Source organism: Hypanus sabinus, chromosome X1, assembly GCF_030144855.1.
Source record: "Hypanus sabinus isolate sHypSab1 chromosome X1, sHypSab1.hap1, whole genome shotgun sequence".
Taxonomy (NCBI): domain Eukaryota; kingdom Metazoa; phylum Chordata; class Chondrichthyes; order Myliobatiformes; family Dasyatidae; genus Hypanus; species Hypanus sabinus.
In genome coordinates this window covers 24829976-24854873 of record NC_082738.1, presented here as the reverse complement: position 1 = coordinate 24854873, position 24898 = coordinate 24829976, and the positions used below count along the sequence as shown (strand labels likewise).

Below are 24898 nucleotides of genomic sequence, written 5' to 3'. Positions count from 1 at the left end.
CTCTGCGTCATACTGTAAGTGCAGCTCACACTGAACTTATTGATCCAGGGTTTCTGGTTTGGGAAGACCCCGATCGACTTCTGTGGGACAACATCGTCAATGCACTTCCAGATGAAGCACGTGACTCTATCCGTGAACTCGGAGACATCCTCATCATGGAAGACATTCCAGTTGATGTCATCAAAGTTGATGTCCTGCAGTATGGAGACTGATTGGACAGTGGACAGTTTTAACTATGGCCACCTCTTGTTTCAGCTTCTGTCTGTACGTCAGCAAAAGCAGGATCGAAGCAGGATTTTCCAAAAGCTGGGCGAAGGAGAGCTTTGTAAGCTTTGCTGAAGAAAGTGTAGCAGTGGTCAAGTGTGTTATCTCCACGAGTGCTCACTTGGATGTGCTGACAGAACTTCAGACTTTCATTAGCGACGCTCGATTAAAGTCACCGGTGACGATGACTGGAATGATTCAATCACCATTATTAGGCACATGGTTGCAAGGTGAACAAAGCTTCAAATACTCAGGGGTATTTGAAAAAAAAATCTGCAGTTGCTGGAAATCTGAAATAAAAACAGAAAATGCTAGAAGTTCTCAACTGGTCAAGTCGCATCTGCGGAGAGAGAAACAGGGTTAATGCTTCAGGTCCAAGACCTTTCTCTGTGGAACAAGAAACAGGGTTTGATGAAGGATGTTTGATCTGAAACATTAACTCTGTTCCTCTCTCCACTGATTCTGCTTGACCTGCTGAGTATTTAAGACCATGAGACATAGGAGGGTGAAATAGGCTACTCAGCCATCAAATCTGCTTCGCCATTTGATCATGACTGATATATTTTCCCTCTCAGCCCCACTTACCTGCCTTCTCCCCATAACCTTTGACATTCTTACTAATCAAAAACCTATCAACCTCCGCTTTAAATATACCCAATGACTTGGCCTTCACAGTTCTCTGTGGCAATGAATTCCACAGATTCACCACCCTCTGGCTAAATAAATTTCTGTTCTAAAGGGAATTCTTTTTATTCTGAGGCTGTGTCTTCTGGTCCTAGACCCTCTCACTTGTAAACATCCTCTCTATGTACACTCTATCTAGGCCTTTCACTATTTGATAGGTTACAATAAGATTCCCCCCTCATTCTTCTAATTTCCAGTAAGTACAGGTCCATCAAATGCTCTACATATGTTAATGCTTTCATTCCCCAGGTAATTATCAATTGTGTTGGCACGTAGCCTAGTGGATAAGGTATCGGTCTAGTGATCTGAAGGTCACTGGTTCGAGCCTCAGCTGAGGCGGCGCGTTGTGTCCTTGAGCAAGGCACTTAACCACACATTGCTCTGCGACGTCACCAGTGCCAAGCTGCTTGGATCCTAGTGCCCTTCCCTTGGACAACATCGGTGGCGTGGAGAGGGGAAGGCCTGCAGCTTGGGCAACTGCCATTCTCCCATACAACCCTGCCCAGGCCTGCGCCCTGGAAACCTTCCAAGGTGCAAATCCATGGTCTCACAAGACTATTTATCATGAACCTCCTCTGGACCATCTGCAATGCCAGCATGTCCTTCCTTAGATAATGAAGCCCAAAACTGCTCACTATACTCCAAACGTGACCAATCCATTATAAAGCCTCAGCATCACTGGACATCCTTGCTTTTATATTCTTGTCATCTCGTATTGAAGGCTAACGGTACATATGTCTTCTCTTAGTTTTGTTTGACTTTATTCAAGGATACTTTTATTCAAGGATACTTGATACTTTGAAAGGTCAGGCAATATGGGAAATAAATTCTGATTGGCTAAGAATGATCTGGATATGGTGGTTCTAATAATAAACTGGTGTACAGCGGGAGTCAATAAGTGGCTAATCTGCCTGGTTTTAGGAAGGGCAGGATAATGAATTTATCAATGGGTGAATCACAACAGTGTGATCCCACCAACATTTGGTGAACTGTCTTCATGAGTTCCAATTTCTTTTCCGTCCAGCCCCCGGGTTTCCGCCGAGCCTACAGCTCTCCTCTCTACAGTAACCAGCAGTTCGCCTGTATCAAGGAGCTCCTGCCCTTCTGTAAGTGAACATTCGGACTCGTGAGTGTGTTGTGTGCCTGGACCTCCAAAGCATTTATTACAGTGGCCGATATCAGCATTAAGCAGCCCAAGCAGATTGTCAGGGCAGCTGACAAAGGGGGAATTATGTGCCAACAAACCCATGGGTACTCTGCAGTGTTACTCGTGAGCGTCTTGAAAACCTGTGTATTGTCCGTAAATCTGCTGGAGACACAAAAGCCAGTGGAGAGGTAAATTGTGAGGAAGGCAAAGAATTCATGAAAGGCTATAAACAATTCAAGTGAGTGGCCAAAGAGTGGGCAGGTGCAATATAGGGAATATGACATCATTGACAATGATAAGAAAAACAGTAAAGGCAATTAAATTATGTAAAGCTATTAAATATTGATGTTCAGAGAAATCTGGATACCTCACCCCATACAAAAGCACACAAAGTTTGCTTGCAGTTAGGGAAGTAGTGGGAAGGGGCAAGTCAAAGGTTGGTCAGAGAAACCTTTTGCCCCATGTTGGAGACCTGGCACTTAGCCTTATAAGCTGAACAAGTGCTACACCTCCTCCCTCATCACCATTCAGGGCCCCAACTAGCCCATCCAGATAAGACGACACTTCACCTGAGTCTGTTGGGGTCATCTACTGTGTCCGGTGCTCCCAGTGTGGTCTCTTGTGTATCGGTGAGACCCGACGTAGATTGGGAGACCGCTTCGCCGAGCGCCCACACTCCGTCCGCCAGAAAAGGGGGACACATTGGCCACCCATCTTAATTCCACTTCCCATTCCCATTTCGACATGTCCATCCATGGCTCCCTCTACTGTCGCAATGAAGTTAGGAGCAACATCTTATATTCCATCCGGGTAGCCTCCAACCTGATGGCATGAACACCGATTTCTCAAACTTGGTGCTCCTTCCACTTTTTCTTTCTTCCATGACCTCTGTCCTCTCCTAATAGATTCCCCCTTCTCTAGCCTTGTTTCTCTTTCACCAATCAACTTCCCAGCTCTTTACTTCGCCCCTCCCCCCTCCTAGTTTCACCTATCACCTTGGGTTTCTCCCTCCCAGCCCTTCGAACTCTGACTCCTCATCTTTTTCTCTCCAGTCCTGATGGAGGGTCTCGGCCCGACACATCGACTGTACTTTTTTCCATAGACGCTGCTTGGCCTGTTGAGTTCCTCCAGCATTTTGTGGGTCTTACAGGGGCATTGACGATGGGGCTACAATCTCATGAGCCCATGAATGCTAACTCACTATTCCTCTTATACACTATCTATTCATTGTAACTTACTGGAGAAGATAGGGGCTGGTTGGATGAGGAAGCCCCTCAATTATTGCAGAAGTGTACCACCCTGGAAGGTCACATGAGTGGATGCAGTGTAACAGAAAACATTGACTGTGAATGCAAAGAGTGAAAAGGCATTGCACTATTTATTCTTGAGAATATTTTTTTGTTATGAATAAAGTTTATTTTGATCATAAAAAGTAAAAAAAAAACTGAAATTAATTTTTGCGTTGCACTGTACTGCTGACACAAAACAGCAAATCTCACATTAAATGTCAGTGATAATACAGTCAGACAGACATACTTTATTGAGGGGAAATTGGGTTTTGTTACAGCCGCACCAACCAAGAATAGTGAAGAAATATAGCAATATAAAACCATAAATAATTAAATAAAAATAAGCTAATCGTGCCGAGTGGAAATAAGTCCAGGACCAGCCTATTGGCTCAGGGTGTCTGACACTCTAAGGGATGAGTTGTAAAGTTTGATGGCCACAGGTAGGAATGACTTCCTATGATGCTCAGTGTTACATCTCGGTGGAATGAGACTCTGGCTGAATGTACTCCTGTGCCTAACCAGTACATAAACCTGATTCTGAATCAATGTACAAGGATGATCCCAGAATTGAGGAGCCGATTAGGCCAGTCCCAGCTGATTGTGATGCTCTCTTCAGAAAGACAGGAGGCAGAGGGGTGACCCCAACAAGGCCTGGAAATTTTTGAAAGAGTGCAACAGACACTTCTGGGAGAAAAGATTCCACTTCCCATTTCCTTAGAGATATCAGGTTCCATGTGCGATAATCTGATATGGAATTCCAAAAGAGTAGGCAGAATATGGAAGAAACTACTTCAAGGCTTAGACCAGGAACATAATAAGATGGGATTGAAGGCTGATGGATGTGCAGGGGGTTGTTGGTGAGTTGCCATGAACAGGATGAGTGGGGGCTTGTGGGGTAAATAAGCGCCAATATGGTCCCATTGGACCAGTGATGGCCTGTCGCCCTGCTGTAAGTTCTGTTTAATTCCCTGTTTCTTCTGCCTCAGCTGTGGCAAATCGGTCAGACCCCGTCTATGAGACCCTCAGGACAGGAGTCGTGATGGCGAACCGTGAGAGGAAGAAAAACTCTGAGGACAAAAAACATGTGAGTGTTGGGCCCCATCTGAGGTGGGAGGGGGTGGTGGTGGGGGCAGGGAGGGGTGGGGGGGCTGAAGTTGTGCTCCCCTGCACCAGCAGCTCAGGCGTGTGCCGGGGGTCGAGGGAGCTGAAAGCTCGAGGCTCCTTGAGAGAGCCCTGCGTTTTCTGACAGCTGCAAAGCCAGCGGGGAGAGACGCAAGTGAGGCTTCTTCTGCATTAAAGTTCTTGCTCTTGCAAACTGCGCAATGGCAACTAGAGGCGCCTGAGCAGAAGTCACAGCAGCGACGGGGGAGCTGGATCTTGTCGACGTTGTTGAAAAGAACACTATTTTGTTCTTTGACCATCTGTGGCTCCTGATGTGAGGCATCTGTTTGTTAACTCTTGTGTGTGAGCTGCACAGACACACCCCCATCACCTCCTTCGGGTACCCTTCCTCCTTCCCTTTCTCCCATGGTCAAGTCTCCTCTCCTATCAGATTCCTTCTCCAGCCCTTTACCTCTTTCACCTATCACCTCCCATCTTCCTCCTCACCAATCACCAGCCAGCTTGTACTCCTTCTTTCCCCCCACCTTCTTATTCTGGTTTCTTCCCTCTCCCTTTCCAGTCCTGCTGAAAGATCTCGGCCCGAAATGTCGACCGTTTATTCCTCTCCATAGACGCTGCCTGACCTGCCGAGTTCCTCCAGCAACTTTGTGTGTGTTGGACTTATTCATGTCCTGAAGCTGCAGCCATGCAGGTGCCTTTGCCTCACAGCAGGTGGCAGAAACCTTGGGCTGACCCTCACCAATTTTTACAGATGCACCATAGAAGACATACAAGCCCATTGTATCACAGGTTGGTGCGCCAGCTGCCCTAACCGAGACTGCAGAAGTCTGCAGAGAACTGTAGGCACAGCCCAGTCCATTGCACAAGCCAGCCTCCCCTCTATTGACTCTGCCTACAGTCCCTGCCGCCTCAGGAAAGCAGCAAACATAATCAAAGACCTGGTCTCACTCGGGACATTCCCCTTCCCTCTCCCATCGGACAGAAGATACAAATGTTTAAGAGCACCAGGCTCAAGGACAGCTGCTGTCAGACTCTTGAATGGATCTCTCATACGATAAGATGGATTCTTGACTTCATAATCTTCCTCATGATGGCCCTTCTGCCTTAAAACGCCTTGTACTTTAAAACCACAAAGGGTTAGACAGAGATGGAGAGGGTTCTGGCAGAGAGTGAAATAGGTGATTGGGACAAGTACTAACAGTGACCTGAGGAAACCGACGCCGTGAGTGGTTGAGGTGTGGAATTCGGTCATTGGGGAGGATTCTGTCATAACGTTCAGAGGGACCTGGGTAAGTATCTGGAAGGAAGGGAGTCACGGGCTGTAGGAGAGAGTGGGTGAATTGCTCTTAGAGAGAACCAGTACAGACTCAATGGGCTGCATGGCCTACCTTTCTGCTGTAACTTTTCTATGGCCCCATGAAACTGTCCCTGAAGACAGTCAAACGTCAAATGCATATCAATGGCTTTAGCAGGAAAACTATTTACTTCCTACTATCGAGCACTGTTCAAGGACAGCTGTGGTCCAAACTATGTTTGGAGTCCTGTTGTCAGAGTGAGATGAGTCTCAGCTTCCTCCCACATCCCAAAGATGTACAGGTTGGTAAAATGTGGGTGAGGGGTAGAATTGAGGGAGGTTGATGGGAGTGTGGAGAGAATAAAATGGGATCAGTGTAAATGGATGGTTGATGGTCAGCAGAGTCTTGGAGGGCCGAAGGGCTGACTCCATGCTGTGTGACTGTGCTAATGAGCCAGCTCCAGTTTCAGGAGGGATCAGGTGTCTCCACCCCTGTGAGCAGTACTCAGATCCACCCTCCCTCCCCCTGAGCCCATGACAACGGGGTGTCTGAGAACTCCCTCCCTCGTTCCTCCCTCCTCCACCAGACCACAGAACTGTTGTTTTGTTTCAGTGCCTCTGGCAAAGCTGACAATTAGAGAAGGTGGCAGGGTGATAACTAGAGACACAGAAGGAGCAAATTTGGCCCATTGGATCCTCGCCTGCTCCCGAGAACCAGCTCCATTGATCTCACTCCCTGTTTTCTTTCCCTGTACGACTCTCCACCTTCCCATCAACCCCTCACCAGCATATCAGCCAATTAACACACTGATGCATGTGTCCTTGGAGCACCCATAGGGAACTCATGCAGGCCCAGGGAGAACATGCAATCTCTGTCTGCTGTGCCATCTGCACTCTGGAGCTGGATTGGAGGCATGCTCGGGCAAAGCCAAGTTAAGTCAGCAGGTGTCCTTCTCCAATGAACATTTATGGCCAAATGGTCTTTGAAACAAGTCAGTGGCTGCACAATAATGTCCTCAGGTTGCTCAGTGGGCACCCAGTGACCTATGGGCCTCCCCTATGGAGTTCACCAGAGGATGCTGATAGCAGCTTTTAATTTACATGTTCATTGGAGGGCTGAGGTGGGCACCTGACCTTTCGATTATCCGAATCCCGAATTCTGGATAGCAAGTCCAGTGACATAACCATGACTATGTTAATGTCCAATGGAGAGATCTTGGGAGATCTGCACACTGTCCTGCCCAGAGCTAGCTCCATCACTGTGAACCCTCATTGACAAGGTTGGGTAGCTGGTCTTTGCACCACCCATCGTGTTGTTCTTCAGAGGCCTCCTTCCTTCAAGTGTGCACTCATATTTGCCCTTGCACCAGCCAGGGCATTGGTGCAGAGGATCAGTGATGCAAGAACACCAGAGGGTCAGCATGCTCGCTCTGGGAGTTTGACGGGATTTGGTACCGTACGTCACCAATGATCCTAGCAATTTTCTACAGATGCACCGTGGAGAATATACCGACAGGTTGCAACAACATCCGGTATGGAGGGGCCACTGCACAGGATCAGAACTGCAGAACTGCAGAAGGTTGTGAACTCTGCCAGCTCCAGGGCACAAGGCCTTCCACTGCTGAGGGCATTGCCAAAAAGCGCTGCCTCAAGAACGTGGCATCCATCATTAAGGAGCCCCATTACTCAGGACGTGCCCTCTTATTACCACCATCAAGGAGAAGGTCCAGGAACCTGAAGACACACACTCAACATTTTAGGAACAGCTTCTTCCCCTCTGCCATCAGATTTCTGAACAGACAATGAACCCATGTACACTACCTCACTATCTTTTTGCTCTCTTTATCTTATTGTAATTGATATTTAATGTATTGCACTGTACTGCTGCTGCAAAACAGCACATTTCCTGAGACATGTCAGTGATAATAAACCTGATTCTGATTCTGAAGGGCCTGCTTCTGTACTACCCTATTACTCTGTGGCATTCATGACTCAGGTTTGAGAGCCAGCTCTTCGATGGTCCTGGCTCTGCTATCTCTCACTCGTGACTGCTCTGCGCATAGACCTTTCGGTTGCACCTGCTCCTCCTCTGCGCCAATACGTTCTGGTTGTGTGCCCAGAGTGTCGGTGCCTCTTCTCAGCCTCTCCCTCCCACTGGGCTGGTAACTCAGAGATGGGGAGGACCTGTGCCTCCTCCCCATCCCGGCCTGCTGGGAGAAAGGCATTAACTGTCGCCTTTGCCTCAACGGAAGTGCATGAACAAACTGGATATGTGGACCTTGAAGGACCTTTATTGGCCTCACTGGTGTTAGTATGGTGTTAGTAGTTACAATGATTTGGGAAGGGACAAGGAGAGGGGTTAGAGTTCTGTAAAGGCCAGAAAACATCCCACAAAAAACACACAGGCCTAAGATAGAGACTTTTGTGCATATACAGTATAGAGAACAGTACAGCTCAGGAACAGGCCCTTTAGCCTGTGATGCGGTGTCGATCTAATGATACCTAATCCCTTCAGTCTGCACAATGTCCATATCCTTCCATTCTTTGTATATCCAGATGCCTCTGGTATTTGCTTCCACCACCACCCTTGGCAGTGCATTCCAGACACCCACCACTCTGTGTATAAATAACTTGCCCTGCACATCCCCCTTGAACGTTCCCCCTCTCACCTTAAATTATACACTTAATATTAGACATTTCTACCCCAGAAAAAAAGATACTGGCTGTCTACTCTATCTGTGCCTTTCATAATCTTATTAACTTCTATCAGCTCTCCTCTCATCTCCCCACAACATGGAACTAGGCCCTTCAGCCCAACTCGTCCATATTGACCAAGTTGCTGACCTGAACTAACCCCATTTTCCTGTGTTTAGCCCATATCTCTCCAAACTTTTCCTGTCCATGTACCTGTCCAAATGTCTTTCAAATGCTGTACTGCTACACCTGTCCCTTCACCTCTCCTGGTACTAATCTCTGCAAGTTGCAGAGGTGCCACCCCCGCCCATTCACCCCCTCCCTCACCCCCATTCACGGCCCCACACAGTCCTTCCAGGTGAAGCAAATCTGTTGGGGTCATCTACTGTATCCAGTTTTCCCAGTGCGGCCTCCTCTACGTTAGTGAGAACCGATGTAAATTGGGGGCCTGCTTCGTCAAGCACCTTCACTCTGTCCACCACAGAAGTTGGGTTTTCCTGCTGGTCACCCATTTTAATTCTGCTTCCCATTCCCATTCCAACATGTCGATCCATGGCCTCCTCTACTGCCATGGTGAAACCACTCTCAGGGTCGAGAAGCAATACCTCATACTCGTTTTGGGTAGCCTTCAACCCTAGCAGCATGAACATTAATTTCCCTAACTTCAGGTAATTTCTACCCCCTCTTCTCCCTTCTCTCTTTTTCAACTCCCCATTCTGGCTCCCCGCTTCCCCCCCTCACCTCCTCACTTGTCCGTCACCTCCCTCTGGCTTCCCTCCTTCCCTTTCTCCCATGGATCACTCTCCTCTCCTATTAGATTCCTTTTTCTTCAGCCCTTTATTTTTTAAGTCATTTTAATTTTATTTAGATTTACAATGTGGAACTGGCCCTTGAGCAACCCCTGATTCAACCCCAGCCTAATCACTGGACAATTTACAATCACCAATTAACCTCCCACTGGTACATCTTTGGACTGTGAGAGGAAACCCATGCGTTTGCAGGGAAGACATACAGACTCCTTACGGATGGTGTCAGAGTCGAAGTCCGAACTCTGACACCCTGAGTTGTAATAGTGTGACACTAACCGCTGCGCTACTGTAGTGGCCTCATCTGATCGGATGTCATCTGCCCTGTGAACATTCAATAGCACTATCTGTGCCTGCCATGGTTACCAAGGGTAACGGGGAATTTGGTTTCGATTCCGGAGAGGGAGCCTGAGAAACGGCTACAGCATCCAAGGAAGGCAGCAGGCGCGCAAATTGCCCACTCCCGACTCGGGGAGGTAGTGATGAAAAATAACAATACAGGACTCTCTCGAGGCCCTGTAATTGGAATGAGTACACTTTAAATCCTTCAACGAGGATCTGTTGGAGGGCAAGTCTGATGCCAGCAGCCGCGGTAATTCCAGCTCCTATAGTGCATATCAAAGCTGCTGCAGTTAAAAAGCTCGTAGTTGGATCTTTTTGGTGACTCAAGATAACCTTTACATTTTCCACCTTCACCTCCTAGCTTCTCACTTCCTCCCCACTCCTCCTCACCTGGTTTTACCTATCATCTGCCAGGTTGTACTCCTTCCTCTCCCCCCACCTGCTTATTTTAACCTTCCCCCTTCCCTTACAGTGCCAGTGAAGGGTTTCGATCTGAAACGTCGTCTGGTTATGCCCCTCTGTTGATGCTGCCTGACCTACTGAGTTCCCTCAGCTGTAAAAGCCTCTATAGCTTCTCTGGCAGCTTGGCCCATGTTCCCACTGCCCGGTGTGGGGAAAAAGTTGCCCCTCATTACACATATTTCATTGGAGGGAGTGGGGAATTGTCGGAGTGTTGCTGGGTTTTCTGCAAGCCGAGAGCCAGATGAGAAGGGAGGTCTTTCCTCTGTGCTTCCTGGACTCTGAGCAGGGAACCCCAACACCTGATTCACCCCAGCCATCCCCAGCTCTCAGAGCTCAGGGGGCAGGGGAAGGGGGAGCCCCCACAGTTTGCTGTCAGCTGAGACCCCAGGTGCAAGGTTCTGGCCGTGGCTGCGGGAGCGCAATTTCAGCCCCAGGGTGTGCAAGTTCGTGGACTGGACGTCCCGGGTAACTCTGTAACTCTTTCCTGTGCTTTGCAGCCTGCGCAAATGGTTGATGAAGAACTTGATAGTTCCAAGCCCGGGGAAGAGCACGGGTCTGGAGGTAGGTGCTAGGGCAGCAGCTGCGCCACTTGTTGCGATCAGCGTGAGGAGTTTCCGGTAAAACGTGCCCTGCCATTGCCGCGGTATTTGCCCCAGAACGGGGCAAGGTTACACTGGTGTCTCCAAGCAATTGCCTGCTTTGTGTTTCCCTGAGGCCTTCCTGTCGGAGGGTACAGGTGTTGTCTTCCCCCTGCCAACCTGTAGCTGAAGCAGCCACAAAATTCAACTCAGCTGGGCAGGGTGGGGTGCACAGCAGGTGATATCTACTCATTCACCACTCCCCTCTCCCTCTTTTCCCTGTGCCTTCTCCCCCTTTCCCTCCTCCCTTTACCCCCTCTCCCTTCTCTCCCCTTCTCTCTTCACCCTTCCCCTCCCCCTCTCCCCTTTACCCCCTCTCCCCCTCCCTCTTCCCCCTTCTTTCACCTTCCCCCTCCCTCCCTTTCCCCTCCCCACCCCACCCCCCTCCTCCCTTTTCCCTCCCCCCTCCTTCCCTTCTCCTTTCCCTTCCCCATATTCCCTTCCCCTTTCCCCTCCCCCTTCACCTTTATCCCCCTCCCTCTCCCCTTCCCCCATTTTCACTGGCCCCTCTTAACATTGTCTTGGGACAGCTGGCAGAGACAAGGGTCCACTTCCGTCAGTCCTTCACTTCTCTCCCAACTAAAACTATCCCAACTCCAAAATGTTTGTGTGATCTGGGCAAAGAGAAGGAGGGGACCTGCCAGTAGTGTTCGCACCTCTTGGCTCAATGTGACTGGATACTCCTGGCCATGGCTAGATTTAGGGAAGGGGTGGGATTAACTAACCTTAAAATAATTACAGTCAACAGGAAAAGATGAAGGCATCTTGAAGCTGATGGTGTTCAAAAGGGAGGCAAAAGTAAGCAGAGCAGCGAGATGGTGCATCCGCATTAGCACTGGGTGCTGTGGGCTGGTCTCACCAAACCAGTAACTAGGGCTGGGTGAGGCCAACCTTACAGTGTTACCCAGACATCCATGTCTCCAAAACCCCACTGATGGAAAAGAAGGCATACATCCCAACCAGGGTCACGTTTTATCCTTTCAGTGGTGCTGGGAGGGCAAGTTCATCCTAATTATTTAGGGACAACTCGTCCTTTCGCTAGCTGCAGATTGGAAATGATTTCTGTCGTTGAATGGTTCCACAGTTGTGTTGGCTTGGGGATCTTTCTAATGAGCTGGGCTTTTAGCTGGAGATCTGAACACCGTGGAATTAACTGTGTTTTTGTTTCTTTTTTTTGTTTTTTTTTTTGCAGGTGGTGAGGCACCAGACAAAAAGGACAAGAGTAATCCAGAGGAAGCCAAGGTAAGTCTGGGACTGGGACACATTGGAGAGGCCAGTGGAATTCATTTTCATGGATTATAGAGGTTATCCAAGTCTTTCTGCAGAGCGGGGATTATCACCTCACCTCTCAATGTTGCTGATGAGTCACGTTAGGAGTATAATTGACATTTCAGGCCAAGACCCTTCATCAGGACTGGAGAAAAGAAAGATGAGGAGTCATATTTTAGATGGAAACTTCCTGCCCACCCCTTAATCGCATTTCCAACCTGAAGCTTCTTTCTGGTTTTCCCCTACTGAAGACACTGCAGAGTCCGGTGTGGACAACCTGTAGGTGTGGCCTGCCACTGGCACAATTCAACCACTGCTCCATGTGAAAGGGGTGCAGTGTGTGGCACTGAGGTCGAAGAGGGCTGCTGGGTGAAGGTCGCTGTGCGGATCAGGCTCCCAGCTACAGCTGGTGAGAAATCAGCACTTTGTGGGGAGTGAAGTTGTGGCAGAGATTGGGGAATGAGGGGGTTTGCTGAGTCAAGGAGATGGGGTGGCCAGAGGGATCAGAGGATGGGAGGCGTTGGGGTGGTGTTGGATCCCACAACACTGGGAAGGAAGGGCTGGTGGGCACTTTTGTGGGAGGTAACCAAAGGATAGAAAAAAAGTTTGGAGTCTTCCTCTGGTGTGGTCGCAGTCATGATGGTGTGGGGATGGTGTGTAAAGGCCATTTTCATGTAGATATTTGATCTATTTATGTTCTGAAGCAAACATTTTGACCCTTGCTTTCTCTATTAACAGAACAAAAAGCCACAGCCTGGAATACGAGGAGGCTTCACCCAGACTCACTACTTTGTGGCCTTGTACAGATACAAAGCCCAGGAGAAAGATGATCTAGATTTCCAGTAAGTCACACCTTAGCTTGTGGTCTACTTGAGAGGAGGTGGAGAGATGGACATGGACGAGTGACTCACTGCATTGACTTTAATTAATCCATGCAAAACATACAGTAGATTAGGTGGGGGAAAGGGATTTGGACTTTATTAAGGAAGTAAATATGAAGTCTGAAATAAAAGCAGTAAGTGCTGGAAATGCTCAGCAGGCCGGGCAGCATCTGTGGAAATAGAAGCAGAGCCAACGTTTTGGGTCAATGACCTTTCAATACAATCGCGCTTACCAGAGGGAGAGTCATTCTGCTTCTCACACTGTGCAACATGTCATGATTTCCCATTCAAACTTCTGAAGTTTCATTTCAGGTCTTCCACCTGAAATGTTCATCCTGTTTCTCTCTGTCATTCAATCCATCAGGTCCACACTAACTCTCGGGGCAATCCCATTAGTCCCAACTCCTCTCCTTATTCCCCTGTAGCCCTGCAACTCTCATTAATCTCCTCTTTGCCGCTCTCCACATGTTGTTGGGATGTGAACGCACGGGGTCAGAGGGGGAATGTGCAAACTCCACACATACACACAGAGTGCCCAAAGTCAGCCTTGAACCTGTACTCCTGAAGCTGTGAGGCTCTACCTACTGTGCCAATGGAGAATAAGGGACTGTTTGACCAACAGAAAATGCATCATTTTCAGAAGAGCAGTTAAATTGCTGTCCTGCTTTTCCCAAAGGCTGATTAAGCCAATTACCAGCTGCTCAGTGTCTCAGAATGTAATGGTCACCAGGTTTGGTATTTCAAGAAGATGGGAGGTCATGAAGTAAAGTGCTTGGTTTAATTGTAATCAAATTAAAGGCACATGTTAGAGAAAGATCAGTGTCAGCCCTGGTTCAGTGACACAACCTTCTGCTTTTTTGTTACAGTGCAGGTGACAGAGTGACCGTCTTTGATGACTCTAATGAGGAATGGTGGAAGGTGAGTGATGTATTGGGGTTGTCAATGAATGTATTGAGGTCTTTGTGCAAATTTCCGATGCCATTTACTTCAAACTATCCACCCTGGGACTCTCCCTTCAATTCTATGGGCTATACTTCTGCTAACAATTTTCTGTGAAATGTTAATTGAACGCATTATACAGCACCATCACAAACTCTCTATTCAAAGGTAGCCATCATTTGTTAAATATAATTTTCTTCAACAAATCTGTCACTTACTAACCATATATTTCCAAGAGCTTAGGATGTGAAACAGTACAGCATAGGAACAGGCCCTTCAGCCTGTGTCAGACTAATTAAATTAGTAATCAGATGCCCAACTCCACTAATCACTTCTGCCTAAACAATGTCCATATCCCTCCATTCTCTGGACATTCATGTTCCTGTTTAAGAGCCTCTTGAATGCTTCCACCACAACCCTAGGTAGCAGATTTGAGGCACCCGCTACTCTGTATAAAAAAAGCTTGCCCTGAACATCTCCTTTGAACTTGCCCCTTCCAACCTTAAATGCATGCCTTTTGGTGTTAGACATTTCAGCTGTGAGAAAAAGATACTGACTGTCTACCTCTGAATTTTGTAATCTTATAAACCTCCATCAGATCTCTCCCTCATTCTGCACTGCTCCTGAGAAAACAACCCAAGTTTGCCCAACCTCTCATTAGAGCACATGACCTCTAATCCAGGTAGGGAGAATGCAGAAGATGCTCAACACCCATCCTATAATGGAGTGACCAAATTGAATGCAATACTCCAGAAATGGCCTAACTAGAGTCTTATAAAGCTACAACAGAATTTCCCGACTCTTGAACTCAGTCCCTCCACTAATAAATGCAAGCACGCTCAGCTCCTTCTATACAACATTATCAAACTGTGCAGCTGCTTTCAGGGAGCTATGGAGCTATACACTTGGATCTCAAACCCTCTCTGTCCATCAACACTGTTAATGGTCTATATTTGATCTCCCAAAGAGCGACACTTGGCTGAGTTAAACTCCATCTGCCATTTCTCTATCCGTGTCTGCAACTGATCTATCTCCCACTGTGTCCTTTGCCAGTCTTCTGTGCTATTCACAATAACACCAATTGTCCATAATTCTACTAACCACATTTTCATCCAGGGATTTATATGTATCACAGACATCAGAGGTCCCTGTACAGAGTTCTGCAGAACACCACTAATCCCAGACCTCTGGTCAGAATAAATCCCATGGACCACTACCACTTCTAGGGGAAAGCCAGTTCGCTGTAGAACCTTCTGGATGAGCTCTTCATGAGGGAATTTACAAAACCCATGTGGACAGCATCCACAGGTCTACCTTCGTAAATCAGCTCTGACACATGCTTGAAAACTCAAATCAAGTTAATGACTTGCCCATATACTGACTGTCCCTAATCAATTCTATCCATAGGAATCCTCTCCAGTTACTTCCCTACTACTGACGTGACACTTACCAGTCTATAGTTTCCAGGATTATCTCTATTTCTTTTCTTGAATAATGGAACAACATTAGCTATGTACTATCCTTCCGGGTCTTCACCTGTGGCTCGAGAGGACATGAGAGTATTGGTCAATGCCCCAGAAATCTCTTCCCTTGCCTCTTTCAATAACCTGGGTTATAGTCCATCAGGGTCTGGAGACTTACCCACCTTAAAATAAGAGACCCAACACTACCTCCTTCTTCATCTTGAAATACCCCAGCAACTTAGGATGCTCCACACTGATCTCACTCTCCTCCTTGGTAAGTACTGATACAACGTACTCATTCAGAACCCCACCTGTTCTGAATGAGTGGACAAGGGAGTTGCGTAGGGAGCGATCCCTGCGAAAAGCAGAAAGGTGGGGGGGGGAGTATGAGGATATATGGGTCTTGTCCACTCGTCCCCCCCATCCCTTCCCACCGATCTCCCTCCTGGCACTTATCCTTGTAAACGGAACAAGTGCTACACCTGCCCTTACACTTCCTCCCTCACCACCATTCAGGGCCCCAGACAGTCCTTCCAGGTGAGGCGACACTTCACCTGTGAGTCGGCTGGTGTGGTATGCTGCGTCCGGTGTGGCCTTTTATATATTGGTGAGACCCGACACAGACTGGGAGACCGTTTCGCTGAACACCTACGCTCGGTCCGCCAGAGAAAGCAGGATCTCCCAGTGGCCACACATTTTAATTCCACGTCCCATTCCCATTCCAATATGTCTATCCATGGCCTCCTCTATTGTCAAAATGAATCCAAACTCAGGTTGGAGGAACAACACCTTATATACCAGCTGGGTAGCCTCCAACCTGATGGCATGAACACTGACTTCTCTAACTTCCGCTAATGCCCCTCCTCCCCTTCTTACCCCATCCCTGACATATTTAGTTGTTTGCCTGTTCTCCATCTCCCTCTGGTGTTCTCCCCCTCTCCTTTCTTTCTCCTGAGGCCTCCCGTCCCATGATCCTTTCCCTTCTCCAGCTCTGTATCACTTTCGCCAATCACCTTTCCAGCTCTTAGCTTCATCCCACCCCCTCCGGTCTTCTCCTATCATTTCGCATTTCCCCCTCCCCCCACTACTTTCAAATCTCTTACTATCTTTCCTTTCGGTTAGTCCTGGCGAAGGGTCTCGTCCCGAAACGTCGGCAGCGCTTCTCCCTATAGATGCTGCCTGGCCTGCTGCTTTCCACCAGCATTTTGTGTGTGTTGTTGTTTGAATTTCCAGCATCTGCAGATTCCCTCATGTTTGCTCTTAGGATACCCCTGTCTTTGTTAGGGAAGTTGAAGTCACCCACTACAACAATTCTATTGGTCTCACACCTTTCCCCAATCTTCCTGTATATCTGTTCCTCAATGTCTTGCTGGCCAATTAGAGTGAGTGCACCCTTCTTACCTTCGAGTTCGACCTGTCCACACTCAGTTGATGAGCCCATCATTCTATCCCCTCTGATATTGTCTCTGATTAATAGTGCAACTCCCTGTCCCTTCCCCCACTTTTACCTCCTTATCTTTTCTAAGCTGGGAGGTGATGGGTGCGAAAGGTAAAGGGTTGAAGAGGAAATCTGATAGGAGAGGAGAATGGACCATGGGAGAAATGGAAGGCGAGGGGCACCAGATGGAGGTGATAGGTAGGCGAGGAGAGGAGAAGGGAAAGAGGAAAGCCAGAATAGGGAATGGTAAAGGAAAGAAATGGAGGGGGGGAGAAATTACTGGAAGTTCAGGAAATTGGTGTTCATGTCATCAGGTTGGAGGCTAAGGTGGAGTATGAGGATTTACTTCTCCAACCTGAGAGTGGTCTCATTGTGGCAGTAGGGGAGGCCATGATCTGACATGTCAGAATGGGAATGGGAAGTAGAATTAAAATGCATGGCCACTGGAAATCCCACCTTTTGTGGTAGATAGAGTGAAGGTGCTCGACAAAGTGGTTCACTAATCTAAGTCAGGTCTCACCAATGTGGAGGAGGCCGCACTGGGATCACGAGATGCAGCAGATGACCCCAACAGACTTGCAAGTGAAGTGTCGTCTCACCTGGAAGGACAGTTTGGGGCTCTGAATGGTCATGAAGGAGGAGGTGTAGCACTTGTCCTGCTTGCAAGGATAAGTGACAGGAGGGAGATCAGTGTGGAGGGACGAGTGGACAATGGAGTTATGTAGAGGGTCCCTTCTGCAAAGAGAAAACCTCAGCTTTGTCCTCTTGCTCCCACAAGTAAACCTTTGTGGTCCCTAACCTGCCCAGTCTTTCCTTTGCCGTTATGTTCAGAAATTACTTGGTCTCATATGCTTTCTCTGTCCTTCTTATTGCCTGTTTCATTTCACCTCTGTACATACAGAAACATGGGACCCTTGTTCAGGTACATTAGGTCAGGTATGGTAATAAAATGTTGTCCACTACATCCAGGAGACTGGCTTACAGAGTCATACTGGTCCAATGCAAGCCTTTGCTAGACAATACTTACAGCACTGTAAGTAGTTCAGGGCACCATCCTTTAGTGAGGATATACTGGTCTTGCTGAGAATGTAGTGTGGATTAATTGGTTGACACCTGCTCTCTTATTTCTAACCTGGACAATATTCCATTTCAGGGTAAAATTGGAGAGAAGTCAGGCTACTTTCCGGCAAATTACATCATAAGAGTGCGCGCGGGAGAGCGTGTTCATAAGGTCATCAGGTCATTTGTTGGCAACAAGGAGATGGGCCAGATTACCCTGAAGAAGGATCAGGTGCGTTAAATGGGGCGAGTGTCAGTTCCAATGCCCTTCATCTCCTGTTCCTGCGCCTGGTACAATTGGACTCTTTTCAAACATGCTCTGCACTGAGCAGAGTTAACAGTTAACTCTGAAACATGTTAATTTTCACAAGTTAACAATGTCCTTGCTTAGCATAACCAGTAGAATCAAAATAAGATTTGTTGTCATTGACATATAGTAAGTCATGAAATTTGTTTTGTGACTGCAGTACAGTGCAAACGTAACAAATTACTCTAAATTGCAATAAAAAGTAAATAGTTGAAAAAAGGAATAGTGAAGTGGTGTACATGGGTTTATAGCAAGTTCAGAAATCTGATGGCAGAGAGGCAGAAGCTGTTCATAAAATGTTGAGAGTGGGTCTTAAGGTTCTTGATGGTACTTCCCTGATGGTGGTAATGAGAAGAGGGCAGGTCCCAGATGATGAGGGCCCTTAATGATGAATGCTGCCATCCTGAGGCCTTTTGAAGATGTCTTCAATGGTGGCGAGGCAGCATCTGTGAAGGGAGAAACAGTTTCAGGTTGAAGATCCATCATCAGACCTGGGCAAGATAGAAAATAAATCACTTGATGCGGCTGTCACTTAACAAATTATGTGCAATGTGCTTGCTAATGATGAAGTTGTGGCACATAGACTGATTCTAAATGCCCATTAAGTACCACTTTATGCCATCCAGTCGCATCCTATCAGAAATATTTCCTTTATTCTACACATCACTCCCTGGCCTGTTCTGTTACCTAAAATTAATTCCCATTCACCATTAACAATACCTTACACAGACCAAGAAACCGCTTGTGCTGGTAACTGTCCCCACTGAGTCATATCAACTCATCCTAACTCATACCTTCCCTGTGTCCTTCCCACTGAAAATTACCTTGCAACTCTCCTAGCTTTGACGAGGAGTCACAGGGCTGAAATACTAACTCCGTTCCTCTCTCCACAGGTACAGCGTGACCTGCTGAGTGTTTCCAGCATCCTGTTTTTATTTCAGATTTGCAACACCTGCATTTTTCTAATATTTAATTAATTTAAATTATGGTGAAAAAATATAAATTCAAGATGCAGAGGTTGCTGTAAGTTAGAAATAGGAGTAGGAAATTGTCAGCAGGTCAGGCAGCATGTATGGAGAAGGAGATGTTTCAGCTCCACAACCTTTCCCTACACATTAAGTAATCTGGAATTAAAGCTTGTATCAGTAAAGATAACTGGTGAAGCTATAACATTGAAAAACTGTTCAATTCGCTAACATGAGCAAATCTACCATTCTGGTTTGGCCTGCAAATTGATTTTTTAAAAGCTTTTATGATATGGCATGCTTCCATTGAATTTTGGTATTGGATTATTATTGTCACCTGTACCAAGATACAGTGAAAAGCTTGACTCACATACTGTCCATACAGATCAAATTATTACACTGTGATTTGAGCTAGAACAAGGTAAAACAATAACAATGCAAAATAAAGTGTAAAAACTACCAGAAGAGTGCAATGCAGGTAAATGATAAAGTGCAAGATCATACTGAGGTAGATTGTGAGACCAAGGGTCTATCTTATCATACAGGAGATCTGAGACTGATAACAGTGGGATAGAAGCTGTCCTTGAGCCTGGAGATACGGGCTTTTGTATCTTCTGCCCAATGGGAGGGGGAAGAAGGGAGAATGTGCAAGGTGGGTAGGGGTCTGAATGTGTTGGCTGCTTTACTGAGGCAGCAAGAAGTATAAACCAGAGTCTATAGAGCCCTCTGATGTGCTGAGCTGTGTCCACAACTTTCTGCGGTTTCTTGCGGTCATGTGCAGTTGCGATCCCAAGCCGTTATGCATTCAGACAATGCTTTCTATGGTGTATCGATAAAAATTTATAAGGGTTAACAGGGACATACCAATTGTCTTTAGCCTCCTCAGCATGAAGAGACATTGGTAAGCTTTCTTGACTGTGACTTCACTGTGGTCGGACCAGGACCGGCTATTGGTGATGCTCACACCTATAGAACTTGAAACTCTCAACCTCAACACTGCTTATGTTGACAGGAGCACATACACCACCCCCCTTTCTGAAGTCAATGACCAACTCCTTTGTGTTGTTGACATTGAGGGAAAAGTTGTCATGACATCATGTTACTAAGGTCTGTATCTCCTTCCCGTACTCTGACCCACCAGTATCTGAGATGCAGCCTGTTATGGTGGTATCATTGGCAAGCTTGTAAGCTACCTCACTACTTTTATTTTTGCTCTCTTTACACTATTTATTTAATTTAATTTTTCAATATATATTTCTTATTGTAATTTGTAGTTCTTTTCTTATGCACTACAATGTACTGCTGCAGCAAAACAGCAGATATCATGACATATGCCGGTGATATTAAACCTGATTCTGATTCTGATTCTGAGTTAGTCCAGTCTATGCAGTCATGAGTGTACAGGGAGTCGAGTGGGTGCTGAGGATGCAACCATGTGGAGCACCGGTGTTTAGAATAATCGGGGTGGAGATATCCTTACTGATTGTGATCTGTTGGTCAGAAAGTCAAGGAACCTGTTGCATTATCTCCCAGGGTCCGGAGTTTGGTGATGAGTTTGCTTAGAATAATAGTGTTAGGCTGTCCAGATGCCCCAGCGATGAGTGTAGGGCTAGGAGATGGTGTCCGCCGTAGACCTGTTTCAGTGGTAAGCAAATTGCAGTGGGTCAAGATTGTCAGGAAAGCTGGCGTTGGTGTGTACCATGACCAGCTTCTCAAAGCATGATGGTGGATGTCAGAGCCTCCGGACGTGATTTCCCTGGGTACTGGGTTGACAGAGGTCTTCTTAAAGCAGGAGGGAAGCTCAGCCTGAAATGGAGAGGTTAACGGTGTCTGCCGGCTGATCCACACAGGATCTAAGGACACGGCCAGGGACATCTTGCAGGCCCAGTGCTTTCTGCAGGTTCACCCTCTGCAACAGCGAACTTGTATCCATGATGGTGACTATGGATTCAGGTATACTGGAAATCGTCAGGGTCGGTGGTGACGTGTCCGTCCCCTTTGTGTGAAGCTCCTCAGGAAGGGGTGGGGTGATGCTGCCCGACTTCATTTGGTAACCTGTTACCTCGACTGTAAGCCCCGCCTCGGCTGACGGCTGGACTGAGACTTGATTTTGCACGGGTGCTCTCTCTTAGCATCTCTGACAGCTTTACAGAGGTCATATCTCGATTTCTCACCTGCTGACCTAGGGTTCAGAAGAGCACAACCATCCTGGTTCATCCATGGTTTCTGGTTCAGAGCCACCCGGACAGTCCTCGACACTCTTGCTGATGAAGTCTGCGATGGTGATGACATTCTCGTCTAGGCTGGCTGCTGAGTCTTTGACCAGTCTACTGACTCGAGGCGGTCTCGTAGAAGCTGAACCGGTTTCCTCAGACCAGCGTCGTATGGATTTCAGGACTGGATCCTCCCATTTCAGCTTCAGTTTTTATGCAGGGAGATGGAGCACATCCTGGTGGTCTGATTACCAAAGTGTGGACAAGGGATGGCTCAGTAGGTGTCTTTGATAGTTGTATAACAATGGACAAGTGTGTTTGGGCTCCTGGTGGAAACAGGAGATGTACTGACAGTATTTTGGTAACATTCTCTTGAAGTTGGCCTGGTTAAAATCACTAGCAATGATGAAAAGGGCCTCTTGGTATCCAATCAGCCTAGTCTATTCGGAGAAGAAGAATCCCAGCTTCCCATGACTCTTTTATGTTATTTAAGTATTTTATACTTTTATCTATTTCCCCAACATCTTTAATGTATCAGAAGGTTTTATAGATGCACCATAGAAAATGTCATATCTGGATGCATCACAGATTGGTATGACCACTGCTCTATCCAAGACCTGCTTTGGGAAAGCGGCTAACACAAAGACCCCTTCCACCCCAGACATACTCTGATTCCCCCCTCCCATCAGGCAGAATGTACAAAAGCCTGAAAGCACGTACCACCAGGCTCAAGGACAGCTTCTGTCCTGCCGTTATATGACTATTGAGTGGTTCCCTTTATAATAAGATGGACTCTTGATCTCCCAACCTACTTTGTTATGGCCTTGCACCTTATTGCCTACCTGTGCTACACTTCCTCCTTAACTGTTACACTTTATTCTGCATTCTGTTACTGTTTTTCCTGTGTGCTACCTCAATGTACTGAGAGGATGACATGAACTGCTGAGCAGGTTGTCACTGTATCTCAGTACATGTGACAATAATAAACCAATTTACCAATCTACCAGTCTCCATGTAACTAAAGTTTTCCATTTCCTGAAGCCAGTTAATCTCCTTCACCCTCTCTCCAGTGTTCAATTTGACCCCTTTAAGGGGAGCTAGTTGAAGCAACTTGGTTATGGAGTACTGTTGAATGTATAGACTGCACTGGTTTCGAGTGTGGGTATGGAAACAAGTGCCATTGATTGGCCTGCCTCACCAGCCTCGTAGAGTGTGCACTCTTGCTCTCTGATCAGAATTCTACGTTCTAAGACCTGAGGGGTTTAGGATGAACAAACAGGCAACCTACGCGTGGGAGGTTCAAACAATGGGGTACATGGGTTGGGAATATGGGAGTCAGGAGGGTGCAGGGAAATGAAATGGGCACGAGGTTCTGCAGATGCTGGAAATCTGGAGCAACACCCACAAAATGCTAGAGGAATTCAACAGGTCATGGAGCATCTATGGAGGGAAATGGACAGTCGACATTTCAGGCCAAGACTTTTCATCCAATCCTCATGAGGAGTTTCAGCCTGAATAGTCAACTGTCCACTTCCTTCCATTGATGTTGCCTCATCCATTGGGTGGTTTAAGCAGCAAAGGCCTTTGCAATGGATTCAAGGGGCATCAGTTCACTTCTGGAAGGAGAGTGATTGAGGGAGATAGTGCAGGAGAGGGTTATCATGTATGGAAAGGGATGGACTTAATGCACATAACGGCTGTCCCTATTTCCAAAGATGCTTTATGCATAATCGAGCTTCACAAAATGGTGCAAAGCACATATCTGTTTCCTCATCTTATATTTGAACAGGAAGCTGGGGCAGCAAATGTCCAAGTGCTGAGCTCATGCCGTAGGAGATTGAGGGCGCCTTGCATGAGGAGGGAGGGGCTGGGATTGGGACTGTTCCCATTCACTGCACTGGTTTGAGAGTAAGATTGAAGCCGCAGGTAATTGGGACTGTCTAATGCGTCTATCATTCAACCCCTGACAGATTGTCGTGCAGAAGGGAGAGGAGGTCAACGGCTACATCAAAGTGTTCACAGGCCGGAAGGTGGGAATGTTCCCCGTTGACTTCCTGGAGGAAATCTGAGCATGTGCAAAAGCCAGAAGAAGAAGCCTGGAGATGGCCACACAAGTGCCCAACCTCTCTGCATGTGAAGAAACTGTCTCCACCTCGTCCGTGTGGAGGAAACATATTTCATGGTTATGTCTGAGCCAGTGGGAGTGAATCTTCTAGACAAAAATGGAGGACTGTTGCTACAGAGATCTAAGCATACCTCAGTGTGTTAGGGAAACTTTATTTTGAAGATAAAAGAATCGCTGATTTTATTTGTGTACTTAGGGTAGCACAAATTTGCCATCTTGTGTGAGACTTCAGTGTTAATTTATGCTTCTTTTTGCAAGAATTTTGATGAAAATATTTATGAGGCAAATGGTGATTGTAAATTTGCATAATCTAGGCCCGTAATTTGAAGGGTTTCTGGAATGTATTTATGGTTGGAATAACAAAGTGATGGTTTTTTCAAGTATTGCTTATTGACGAGGCCAGAGCGGGTGATTAAATAAAGAACTACAATGCCAGGGCCCAAGCCAGAGTTAGGACTAGAACGAGGGCCAGAAGACTTCATTCATAGCTAAGTCAGTAGCCTTTACTGCCAATGTAAGCTCTTGGAGATTCTGTTCAGGCTTTCTCTACCCAAAGAGTTTCATTTCCACTTAAACAATCCTAATAACTCTCAGCTAGGGAAACATTCCAGTCTCAAACCTGATACTCAGACAGCTGTGGTACCAGATAGAATGTGGGAATGTTTCACACTGTCAACTGCCTTCAAATATGTTTCCTGAAAGAAAATGAGGAGAGAGTGCTGTAATTATTGCTTTGACAGCAGTGATGCTCTGCTACATGGGTTGGGTATTTATCTGTGGCACCGGTCAGTTGTGAGGACCTCAATGAGCCCATTTTCGAGCTTTTAGTACAGGCCATTGATTGAATGACACGTTGAAGTAAATAGATACGAAGGCATGACTAGCCTAAGCATATTTTATTGTGAGCTATTTCTGTGAAGGAGTCGATAGGGATCTAGAGACAGATCAGGAATATAGTGAGGGAGGAGTGTGACTATTCAGAGCTCTCTGTGGATTTTTGTGAGTGTGTGTGTTGGGTATGTACAGTGTGTATGCACATTAGTGTGTGTGTGTTGTGTATATATATATGTGTGTGCATTAGTGTTTGTGAGAGATCTTTGAACACATTTGCTGTCATTAACTAATTACTGTAGCCACCACCAATAATGTTTCCTTATTTTACTGCTTTTTTGTCAAGTCTGTCAGCTGCGACAATTTTTGAAGCTGAAACATTTCACTCTTGCTGTGATAGAAGCTTTATTTTTAGCTGCGTCCAATTTAAATATACATCCCCTATCCCTCAGGGTTCGACTTGGCTCTTTCTGTTCATGCTCATCGTACAAGGTGTGATCGTCACTGGCACGCCAGCATTTTTCACACATCCATAACTGCCCCTGGCCTGAAGGGGAGGCAGGAGGTGGGTAACCATGCGTGGTGGGTCTGGAGTCAAGTTATGGGCCGGCCAGGGTAAAAGTGTCAGGTTTCCTTGGCTGAATATCATTGGTGACCCAGATGGGT

General features: G+C 46.8%; 1 protein-coding gene across 2 annotated transcripts in view; it reads left to right on the top strand.

Annotated features, from left to right (window-relative positions):
- Positions 1–24683, top strand: part of stac3 (SH3 and cysteine rich domain 3) — a 62688-nt gene extending 38005 nt beyond the window's left edge. For both annotated transcript variants that reach the window (XM_059955612.1, XM_059955611.1), the window contains 8 exons: positions 1973–2054; positions 4371–4468; positions 10602–10665; positions 11935–11984; positions 12750–12853; positions 13759–13810; positions 17886–18023; positions 23247–24683. In XM_059955612.1, the coding sequence (XP_059811595.1) occupies positions 1973–2054; positions 4371–4468; positions 10602–10665; positions 11935–11984; positions 12750–12853; positions 13759–13810; positions 17886–18023; positions 23247–23345 (687 nt within the window). In that variant the 3' untranslated portion in view covers positions 23346–24683. The remainder of the gene's footprint in view (positions 1–1972; positions 2055–4370; positions 4469–10601; positions 10666–11934; positions 11985–12749; positions 12854–13758; positions 13811–17885; positions 18024–23246) is intronic.
- The last annotated feature ends 215 nt before the right edge of the window (positions 24684–24898 follow it).